This window comes from Coregonus clupeaformis, chromosome 24, assembly GCF_020615455.1.
Source record: "Coregonus clupeaformis isolate EN_2021a chromosome 24, ASM2061545v1, whole genome shotgun sequence".
NCBI classification, from domain to species: Eukaryota; Metazoa; Chordata; class Actinopteri; order Salmoniformes; family Salmonidae; genus Coregonus; species Coregonus clupeaformis.
Genome location: NC_059215.1, coordinates 61,989,894 through 62,002,045, shown reverse-complemented (window position 1 = coordinate 62,002,045; position 12,152 = coordinate 61,989,894). Strand labels below are relative to the sequence as shown.

At 49.8% G+C, this 12,152-nt stretch overlaps 2 protein-coding genes across 2 annotated transcripts in view; one reads left to right on the top strand and one right to left on the bottom strand.

Moving 5' to 3' along the window:
• The window catches only part of LOC123481856 (protein FAM83G), a 20,218-nt gene extending 9,778 nt beyond the window's left edge, over window positions 1–10,440 (top strand). Inside the window, exons 3-5 of the mRNA XM_045207406.1 lie at window positions 5,602–5,726; window positions 8,967–9,462; window positions 10,172–10,440. Coding sequence (XP_045063341.1) covers window positions 5,602–5,726; window positions 8,967–9,462; window positions 10,172–10,270 — 720 coding nt within the window. The 3' untranslated portion in view covers window positions 10,271–10,440. The remainder of the gene's footprint in view (window positions 1–5,601; window positions 5,727–8,966; window positions 9,463–10,171) is intronic.
• Window positions 1–12,152, bottom strand: part of LOC123481830 (sodium/glucose cotransporter 5-like) — a gene marked incomplete at its 3' end in the record, with an annotated part of 95,577 nt that overhangs the window by 35,857 nt on the left and 47,568 nt on the right. The gene's annotated exons all lie outside the window — the stretch shown is intronic.

The following is a 12,152-nucleotide window of genomic DNA, read 5'->3' as shown; positions in this document are numbered from 1 at the left end:
AGACTGTCTTGTTTCACCCACCCTGGGTGTATCTGGTTATAGACTGACAGACTGTCTTGTTTCACCCACCCTGGGTGTATCTGGTTATAGACTGACAGACTGTCTTGTTTCACACACCCTGGGTGTATCTGGTTATAGACTGACAGACTGTCTTGTTTCACACACCCTGGGTGTATCTGGTTATAGACTGACAGACTGTCTTGTTTCACCCACCCTGGGTGTATCTGGTTATAGACTGACTGACTGTCTTGTTTCACCCACCCTGGGTGTATCTGATTATAGACTGACAGACTGTCTTGTTTCACCCACCCTGGGTGTGTCTGGTTATAGACTGACTGACTGTCTTGTTTCACCCACCCTGGGTGTATCTGGTTATAGACTGACAGACTGTCTTGTTTCACCCACCCTGGGTGTATCTGGTTATAGACTGACAGACTGTCTTGTTTCACCCACCCTGGGTGTATCTGGTTGTAGACTGACAGACTGTCTTGTTTCACCCACCCTGGGTGTATCTGGTTGTAGGACTGACAGACTGTCTTGTTTCACCCACCCTGGGTGTATCTGGTTATAGACTGACAGACTGTCTTGTTTCACCCACCCTGGGTGTATCTGGTTATAGACTGACAGACTGTCTTGTTTCACCCACCCTGGGTGTATCTGGTTATAGACTGACAGACTGTCTTGTTTCACCCACCCTGGGTGTATCTGGTTATAGACTGACAGACTGTCTTGTTTCACCCACCCTGGGTGTATCTGGTTATAGACTGACAGACTGTCTTGTTTCACCCACCCTGGGTGTATCTGGTTGTAGACTGACAGACTGTCTTGTTTCACCCACCCTGGGTGTATCTGGTTGTAGACTGACAGACTGTCTTGTTTCACACACCCTGGGTGTATCTGGTTATAGACTGACAGACTGTCTTGTTTCACCCACCCTGGGTGTATCTGGTTATAGACTGACTGACTGTCTTGTTTCACACACCCTGGGTGTATCTGGTTGTAGACTGACAGACTGTCTTGTTTCACCCACCCTGGGTGTATCTGGTTATAGACTGACAGACTGTCTTGTTTCACACACCCTGGGTGTATCTGGTTGTAGGACTGACTGACAGACTGTCTTGTTTCACACACCCTGGGTGTATCTGGTTATAGACTGACTGACTGTCTTGTTTCACACACCCTGGGTGTATCTGGTTATAGACTGACTGACTGTCTTGTTTCACACACCCTGGGTGTATCTGGTTGTAGACTGACAGACTGTCTTGTTTCACCCACCCTGGGTGTATCTGATTATAGACTGACAGACTGTCTTGTTTCACCCACCCTGGGTGTATCTGGTTATAGACTGACAGACTGTCTTGTTTCACCCACCCTGGGTGTATCTGGTTATAGACTGACAGACTGTCTTGTTTCACACACCCTGGGTGTATCTGGTTATAGACTGACAGACTGTCTTGTTTCACCCACCCTGGGTGTATCTGGTTATAGACTGACAGACTGTCTTGTTTCACACACCCTGGGTGTATCTGGTTGTAGACTGACAGACTGTCTTGTTTCACCCACCCTGGGTGTATCTGATTATAGACTGACAGACTGTCTTGTTTCACCCACCCTGGGTGTATCTGGTTATAGACTGACTGACTGTCTTGTTTCACACACCCTGGGTGTATCTGGTTATAGACTGACAGACTGTCTTGTTTCACACACCCTGGGTGTATCTGGTTATAGACTGACAGACTGTCTTGTTTCACCCACCCTGGGTGTATCTGGTTATAGACTGACAGACTGTCTTGTTTCACCCACCCTGGGTGTATCTGGTTATAGACTGACAGACTGTCTTGTTTCACCCACCCTGGGTGTATCTGGTTATAGACTGACAGACTGTCTTGTTTCACACACCCTGGGTGTATCTGGTTATAGACTGACAGACTGTCTTGTTCCACACACCCTGGGTGTATCTGGTTATAGACTGACAGACTGTCTTGTTTCACACACCCTGGGTGTATCTGGTTATAGACTGACAGACTGTCTTGTTTCACCCACCCTTGGTGTATCTGGTTATAGACTGACAGACTGTCTTGTTTCACACACCCTGGGTGTATCTGGTTATAGACTGACAGACTGTCTTGTTTCACACACCCTGGGTGTATCTGGTTGTAGGACTGACTGACAGACTGTCTTGTTTCACACACCCTGGGTGTATCTGGTTATAGACTGACAGACTGTCTTGTTTCACACACCCTGGGTGTATCTGGTTATAGACTGACATACTGTCTTGTTTCACACACCCTGGGTGTATCTGGTTGTAGACTGACAGACTGTCTTGTCTCTGTCTGTCTGTCCGTCTTGTCTGATATCTCTCTGTGTCTCTGTCTGTCTGTCTGTCTGTCTTGTCTGATATCTCTCTGTGTCTCTGTGTGTCTGTCTGTCCGTCTTGTCTGATATCTCTCCGTGTCTCTGTGTGTCTGTCTGTCCGTCTTGTCTGATATCTCTCTGTGTCTCTGTGTGTCTGTCTGTCCGTCTTGTCTGATATCTCTCTGTGTCTCTGTGTGTCTGTCTGTCCGTCTTGTCTGATATCTCTCTGTGTCTCTGTGTGTCTGTCTGTCCGTCTTGTCTGATATCTCTCTGTGTCTCTGTGTGTCTGTCTGTCCGTCTTGTCTGATATCTCTCCGTGTCTCTGTGTGTCTGTCTGTCCGTCTTGTCTGATATCTCTCTGTGTCTCTGTGTGTCTGTCTGTCCGTCTTGTCTGATATCTCTCTGTGTCTCTGTGTGTCTGTCTGTCCGTCTTGTCTGATATCTCTCTGTGTCTCTGTGTGTCTGTCTGTCCGTCTTGTCTGATATCTCTCTGTGTCTCTGTGTGTCTGTCTGTCCGTCTTGTCTGATATCTCTCTGTGTCTCTGTGTGTCTGTCTGTCCGTCTTGTCTGATATCTCTCTGTGTCTCTGTGTGTCTGTCTGTCCGTCTTGTCTGATATCTCTCTGTGTCTCTGTGTGTCTGTCTGTCCGTCTTGTCTGATATCTCTCTGTGTCTCTGTGTGTTTTCTGTTGAGAACAGAGGAACTAGTTCTGCAGCTTAACTCTTGGACTTGTTAAGTGTTTTAGTTTCAGAAGCTTCCAGAACAACATTCAGCACATTCCATTACTGCTGCTGCAGGCAATTACACACACACAGACACACACAGACACACACAGACACACACACACATACACACACGCACCCGCACGCACCCACACACCCAAACACACACACCCACACACACCCACACACACACACCCACACACACCCACACACGCACACAATTAAATCGACCGCATAGACTCCACTCTACATGCAGTGTCTTCGGAAAGGATTCAGACCCCTTGACGTTTAACACATTTTGTTACGTTACAGCCTTATTCTGAAATGGATTAAATTGTTTTTTCCCCCTCATCAATCTACACACAACACCCCATAATGACAAAGCAAAAACAGGTTTTAAGAAATGTTGGCAAATGTATTAAAAATAAAAAAACTGAAATACCTTATTTACATAGGTAATCAGACTCTTTGCCATCCTGTTTCCATTGATCATCCTTGAGATGTTTCTACAACTTGATTGGAGTCCCATTCTTCTCTGCAGATCCTCTCAAGCTCTGTCAGGTTGGATGGGGAGCGTCGCTGCACAGCTATTTTCAGGTCTCTCCAGAGATGTTTGATTGGGTTCAAGTCCAGGCTCTGGTTGTGCCACTCAAGGACATTCAGAGACTTGTCCTGAAGCCACTCCTGCGTTGTCTTGGCTGTGTGCTTAGGGTTGTTGTCCTGTTGGAAGGTGAACCTTCGCCCCAGTCTGAGGTCCTGAGCGCTCTGGAGCAGGTTTTCATCAAGGATCTCTCTGTACTTTGCTCCATTCATCTTTGCCTCGATCATGACTAGTCTCCCAGTCCCTGCCGCTGAAAAACATCCCCACAGCATGATGCTGCCACCACCATGCTTCACAATAGGGATGGTGCCAGGTTTCCTCCTGACGTGACGCTTGGCATTCAGGCCAAAGAGTTCAATCTTGGTTTCATCAGACCAGAGAATCTCGTTTCTCATGATCTGAGAGTCCTTTAGGTGCCTTTTGGCAAACTCCAAGTGGGCTGTCATGTGCCTTTTACTGAGGAGTGGCTTCCACCTGGCCACTACCATAAAGGCCTGATTGGTGGAGTGCTGCAGAGACGGTTGTCCTTCTGGAAGGTTCTCCCATCTCCACAGAGGAACTCTGGAGCTCCGTCAGAGTGACCATCGGGTTCTTGGTCACCTTCCTGACCAAGGCCCTTCTCCCCCGATTTCTCATTTTTGGTACCCTTCCCCAGATCTGTGCCTCGACACAATCCTGTCTCTGAGCTCTACGGACAATTCCTTCATCCTCATGGCTTGGTTTTTGCTCTGACATGCACTGTCAACTGTGGGACCTTATATAGACAGGTGTGTGCCTTTCCAAATCATGTCCAATCAATTGAATTTACCACAGGTGGACTCCAATCAAGTTGTAGAAACATCTCAAGGTTGATCAATGGAAACAGGATGCACCTGAGTGTGTGTCTGTGTATTAATGTGTGTGTAGGTGTAATAATGTGTGTGTAGGTGTATTAATGTGTGTGTAGGTGTAATAATCTGGGTCTGTGTATTAATGTAGGTGTAATAATCTGGGTCTGTATATTAATGTGGGTGTAATAATCTGGGTCTGTATATTAATGTAGGTGTAATAATCTGGGTCTGTGTATTAATGTAGGTGTAATAATCTGGGTCTGTATATTAATGTAGGTGTAATAATCTGGGTCTGTATATTAATGTAGGTGTAATAATCTGGGTCTGTGTATTAATGTAGGTGTAATAATCTGGGTCTGTGTATTAATGTAGGTGTAATAATCTGGGTCTGTGTATTAATGTAGGTGTAATAATCTGGGTCTGTATATTAATGTAGGTGTAATAATCTGGGTCTGTATATTAATGTAGGTGTAATAATCTGGGTCTGTATATTAATGTAGGTGTAATAATCTGGGTCTGTATATTAATGTAGGTGTAATAATCTGGGTCTGTATATTAATGTAGGTGTAATAATCTGGGTCTGTATATTAATGTAGGTGTAATATCTGGGTCTGTGTATTAATGTAGGTGTAATAATCTGGGTCTGTGTATTAATGTAGGTGTAATAATCTGGGTCTGTATATTAATGTAGGTGTAATAATCTGGGTCTGTATATTAATGTAGGTGTAATAATCTGGGTCTGTGTATTAATGTAGGTGTAATAATCTGGGTCTGTGTATTAATGTAGGTGTAATAATCTGGGTCTGTGTATTAATGTAGGTGTAATAATCTGGGTCTGTGTATTAATGTAGGTGTAATAATCTGGGTCTGTATATTAATGTAGGTGTAATAATCTGGGTCTGTGTATTAATGTAGGTGTAATAATCTGGGTCTGTGTATTAATGTAGGTGTAATAATCTGGGTCTGTATATTAATGTAGGTGTAATAATCTGGGTCTGTATATTAATGTAGGTGTAATAATCTGGGTCTGTGTATTAATGTAGGTGTAATAATCTGGGTCTGTGTATTAATGTGTGTGTTCTCTGTCCTCTAGAACCTGCGTGTTCGCTGTAGTGACGGAGTAGAGTTCTACACCCGCTCGGCTCAGAAGGTCCGAGGGTCCCTCAGTCAGAGATACATGCTCATAGACGGAGACAGAGCTGTGACTGGATCATACAGGTACCCTGACCCCTGACCCTCAGTCAGAGATACATGCTCATAGACGGAGACAGAGCTGTGACTGGATCATACAGGTACCCTGACCCCTGACCCCTGACCCTCAGTCAGAGATACATGCTCATAGACGGAGACAGAGCTGTGACTGGATCATACAGGTACCCTGACCCCTGACCCTCAGTCAGAGATACATGCTCATAGACGGAGACAGAGCTGTGACTGGATCATACAGGTACCCTGACCCCTGACCCTCAGTCAGAGATACATGCTCATAGACGGAGACAGAGCTGTGACTGGATCATACAGGTACCCTGACCCCTGACCCTCAGTCAGAGATACATGCTCATAGACGGAGACAGAGCTGTGACTGGATCATACAGGTACCCTGACCCCTGACCCCTGACCCTCAGTCAGAGATACATGCTCATAGACGGAGACAGAGCTGTGACTGGCTCATACAGGTACCCTGACCCCTGACCCTCAGTCAGAGATACATGCTCATAGACGGAGACAGAGCTGTGACTGGATCATACAGGTACCCTGACCCCTGACCCCTGACCCTCAGTCAGAGATACATGCTCATAGACGGAGACAGAGCTGTGACTGGATCATACAGGTACCCTGACCCCTGACCCCTGACCCTCAGTCAGAGATACATGCTCATAGACGGAGACAGAGCTGTGACTGGATCATACAGGTACCCTGACCCCTGACCCTCAGTCAGAGATACATGCTCATAGACGGAGACAGAGCTGTGACTGGATCATACAGGTACCCTGACCCCTGACCCTGACCCTCAGTCAGAGATACATGCTCATAGACGGAGACAGAGCTGTGACTGGCTCATACAGGTACCCTGACCCCTGACCCTCAGTCAGAGATACATGCTCATAGACGGAGACAGAGCTGTGACTGGATCATACAGGTACCCTGACCCCTGACCCTCAGTCAGAGATACATGCTCATAGACGGAGACAGAGCTGTGACTGGATCATACAGGTACCCTGACCCTGACCCTCAGTCAGAGATACATGCTCATAGACGGAGACAGAGCTGTGACTGGATCATACAGGTACCCTGACCCCTGACCCTCAGTCAGAGATACATGCTCATAGACGGAGACAGAGCTGTGACTGGATCATACAGGTACCCTGACCCCTGACCCCTGACCCTCAGTCAGAGATACATGCTCATAGACGGAGACAGAGCTGTGACTGGCTCATACAGGTACCCTGACCCCTGACCCTCAGTCAGAGATACATGCTCATAGACGGAGACAGAGCTGTGACTGGATCATACAGGTACCCTGACCCCTGACCCTCAGTCAGAGATACATGCTCATAGACGGAGACAGAGCTGTGACTGGATCATACAGGTACCTGACCCCTGACCCTCAGTCAGAGATACATGCTCATAGACGGAGACAGAGCTGTGACTGGATCATACAGGTACCCTGACCCCTGACCCTCAGTCAGAGATACATGCTCATAGACGGAGACAGAGCTGTGACTGGATCATACAGGTACCCTGACCCCTGACCCTCAGTCAGAGATACATGCTCATAGACGGAGACAGAGCTGTGACTGGATCATACAGGTACCCTGACCCCCTGACCCCTGACCCTCAGTCAGAGATACATGCTCATAGACGGAGACAGAGCTGTGACTGGATCATACAGGTACCCTGACCCCTGACCCCTGACCCTCAGTCAGAGATACATGCTCATAGACGGAGACAGAGCTGTGACTGGATCATACAGGTACCCTGACCCTCAGTCAGAGATACATGCTCATAGACGGAGACAGAGCTGTGACTGGATCATACAGGTACCCTGACCCCTGACCCCTGACCCTCAGTCAGAGATACATGCTCATAGACGGAGACAGAGCTGTGACTGGATCATACAGGTACCCTGACCCCTGACCCTCAGTCAGAGATACATGCTCATAGACGGAGACAGAGCTGTGACTGGATCATACAGGTACCCTGACCCCTGACCCCTGACCCTCAGTCAGAGATACATGCTCATAGACGGAGACAGAGCTGTGACTGGCTCATACAGGTACCCTGACCCCTGACCCTCAGTCAGAGATACATGCTCATAGACGGAGACAGAGCTGTGACTGGATCATACAGGTACCTGACCCTGACCCTCAGTCAGAGATACATGCTCATAGACGGAGACAGAGCTGTGACTGGTTCATACAGGTACCCTGACCCCTGACCCTCAGTCAGAGATACATGCTCATAGACGGAGACAGAGCTGTGACTGGCTCATACAGGTACCCTGACCCCTGACCCTCAGTCAGAGATACATGCTCATAGACGGAGACAGAGCTGTGACTGGATCATACAGGTACCCTGACCCCTGACCCCTGACCCTCAGTCAGAGATACATGCTCATAGACGGAGACAGAGCTGTGACTGGATCATACAGGTACCCTGACCCCTGACCCCTGACCCTCAGTCAGAGATACATGCTCATAGACGGAGACAGAGCTGTGACTGGATCATACAGGTACCCTGACCCTGACCCCTGACCCTCAGTCAGAGATACATGCTCATAGACGGAGACAGAGCTGTGACTGGATCATACAGGTACCCTGACCCCTGACCCTCAGTCAGAGATACATGCTCATAGACGGAGACAGAGCTGTGACTGGATCATACAGGTACCCTGACCCCTGACCCCTGACCCTCAGTCAGAGATACATGCTCATAGACGGAGACAGAGCTGTGACTGGCTCATACAGGTACCCTGACCCCTGACCCTCAGTCAGAGATACATGCTCATAGACGGAGACAGAGCTGTGACTGGATCATACAGGTACCCTGACCCCTGACCCTCAGTCAGAGATACATGCTCATAGACGGAGACAGAGCTGTGACTGGATCATACAGGTACCCTGACCCCTGACCCTCAGTCAGAGATACATGCTCATAGACGGAGACAGAGCTGTGACTGGATCATACAGGTACCCTGACCCCTGACCCTCAGTCAGAGATACATGCTCATAGACGGAGACAGAGCTGTGACTGGATCATACAGGTACCCTGACCCCTGACCCCTGACCCTCAGTCAGAGATACATGCTCATAGACGGAGACAGAGCTGTGACTGGATCATACAGGTACCCTGACCCCTGACCCTCAGTCAGAGATACATGCTCATAGACGGAGACAGAGCTGTGACTGGCTCATACAGGTACCCTGACCCCTGACCCTGTATGTTCTGTCTCCTCAGCTTCACGTGGTCGGCGTCTCGTCTGGACCGGAACCTGATCACGGTTTTGAGCGGTCAGGCAGTTGAGACATTCGACAAACAGTTCCGTGACCTCTACATGACCTCTAGGGGCGTGTCCCTCGCCAAGGTTCCGCTGGAGGAGGAGCCTATCCCCGACTTCACCCCCACCGCCGCCCCCGCCCCTGTCTCCGCAGCCGTTGCTAGGAAACTCATCAACCCTAAATACGCCCTCGTTACGGCACAGGCTAAAGCTAACAATGCTAGCCCAGCCAGCTCCGCTAACGACTCTAGCAACAAGAACTCCACTACCCAGAATCCACTGGGACGGGTTCTAAAGCCTGCCAGAGAGCCAGTGGAGGCCCCGCCCCTCCACCCAGGACTAGCCAATCTGGAGAAGGCGTACCTGATCCTGTACCTGCCCACCTGGCCGGAGCCAGACCCTCCCAGCGACGTGATTGGCTTCATCAACGTGAGAGACGCGTCCCGCCCCCAACAGGTATGTTCCTCTCTACTGTTCCCCTTTCTCCTAACCCTAACCCTTTCTCCTAACCCTAACCCTTTCTCCTAACCCTAACCCTTTCTCCTAACCCTAACCCTTTCTCCTAACCCTAACCCTTTCTCCTAACCCTAACCCTTTCTCCTAACCCTAACCCTTTCTCCTAACCCTTTCTCCTAACCCTAACCCTTTCTCCTAACCTTAACCCTTTCTCCTAACCTCCTTAGCGTTTCTGGACCTGACTATAACCCTTTCATCTGACCCTAACCCTTTCTCCTAACCTTAACCCTTTCTCCTAACCTTAACCCTTTCTCCTAACCTTAACCCTTTCTCCTAACCTTAACCCTTTCTCCTAACCTTAGCGTTGGACCTGACTGATAATGTATCTGACCCTAACCCTTTCTCCTAACCTTAACCCTTTCTCCTAACCTTAACCCTTTCTCCTAACCTTAACCCTTTCTCCTAACCTTAACCCTTTCTCCTAACCCTAACCCTTTCTCCTAACCTTAACCCTTTCTCCTAACCTTAACCCTTTCTCCTAACCTTAACCCTTTCTCCTAACCTTAGCGTTGGACCTGACTGATAATGTATCTGACTCTAACCAGGTCCACCTCCAGAGAAGTCAACAGTTTGAGACCAGCCGGCCATCTTCAGCTCTCCTTCAGTCTGCCTGATAAACCCCTAACCCCTAACCCTCTGACCCTAACAGGTCCACCTCCAGAGAAGTCAACAGTTTGAGACCAGCCAGGCCATCAGGTTCAGCTCTCCCTTCAGTCTGCCTGATAAACCCCTAACCCCTAACCTCTGACCCTAACAGGTCCACCTCCAGAGAAGTCAACAGTTTGAGACCAGCCAGGCCATCAGGTTCAGCTCTCCCTTCAGTCTGCCTGATAAACCCCTAACCCCTAACCTCTGACCCTAACAGGTCCACCTCCAGAGAAGTCAACAGTTTGAGACCAGCCAGGCCATCAGGTTCAGCTCTCCCTTTCAGTCTGCCTGATAAACCCCTAACCCTAACCTCCTGACCCTAACAGGTCCACCTCCAGAGAAGTCAACAGTTTGAGACCAGCCAGGCCATCAGGTTCAGCTCTCCCTTCAGTCTGCCTGATAAACCCCTAACCCCTAACCTCTGACCCTAACAGGTCCACCTCCAGAGAAGTCAACAGTTTGAGACCAGCCAGGCCATCAGGTTCAGCTCTCCCTTCAGTCTGCCTGATAAACCCCTAACCCCTAACCTCTGACCCTAACAGGTCCACCTCCAGAGAAGTCAACAGTTTGAGACCAGCCAGGCCATCAGGTTCAGCTCTCCCTTCAGTCTGCCTGATAAACCCCTACCTGAGACTGCTACACTACGGAACACACAGACATCTGATACACAGACACCTGACATACACACACCTGACATACAGACACAACCCCCCAAGCAGACACAACCCCCCAAGCAGACACAACCCCCCAAGCAGACACAACCCCCCAAGCAGACACAACCCCCCAAGCAGACACAACCCCCCAAGCAGACACAACCCCCCAAGCAGACACAACCCCCCAAGCAGACACAACCCCCCAAGCAGACACAACCCCCCAAGCAGACACAACCCCCAAGCAGACACAACCCCCCAAGCAGACCCAACCAGACTCCCCTGAGGAAGACCTCTCCAATACCCCACCTCAACATCCAGTCATACACACACCTACAGAGACACACACTGATACACACACCCCCAGCCCTGACACCCCCAGCCCTGATAAACACCCCCCCAGCCCTGACACCCCCAGCCCTGATAAACACACCCCCAGCCCTGACACCCCCAGCCCTGACACCACCAGCCCTGACACATACCCCTCCACCCCTCCCATCCCTAAACCTCGCACCCTGCAGCTCCTCCTTAGCCCCGCCAACTCTCACCAGTCTGGCCAACCACAGGTCAGCCTGATCCCCAGGACCGACAGCCAATCAGGGACACCGGCTGCCTCCATCAGCCAGTCAGAAACACTGATGGATACCAAGTCCCGCCCCGGACAGAGAGAAGAGAAAGAGGAGGAGGAGGGGCTAGAGGAGGAGGAGGGGCTAGAGGGGAGGAGGAGCAGTAGCAGCAGTCGTCATGATGACGCAGACAGCACCACGGCGCTATGTGACCAGACAGCCAATGACAACGCGTCGTCTGACGACTCCTACTACGAGTGCGATGAATCAGACCCCACAGAACCCTCGCTGGTGGCCAATGGGGTAACAGCAGGGTTGGGCCGGGTTGGTGAGGGTCATCGTCATGGAGACAGGGTCAACGTGATGGCGAGGTTCTCCCAGAGCATGCTGGATCTTCGGCCTCGCAGCCAATCAGACGACAGGGGCGTTCTAATGAACCAATCACAGGACCGAAGGGGCCAACAGACACGCCCACCGCCACACAGACACATCGGAAAGGTGAGAGACACACAAACACTCAAACCAGGGTTTAATAACCCTAACTAGGAGTGGTCAAGATCAGCCAGAGGGGTCAAAGAGGTCCGGTCCATGAAGCCAGAGGGGTCAAAAAGGTCCATGCGGCCAGAGAGTTGATATGTCCGGTTCATGAAGCCAGAGAGTTGATATGTCCGGTCCATGAAGCCAGAGAGTTGATATGTCCGGTTCATGAAGCCAGAGAGTTGATATGTCCGGTCCATGAAGCCAGAGAGTTGATATGTCCGGTCCA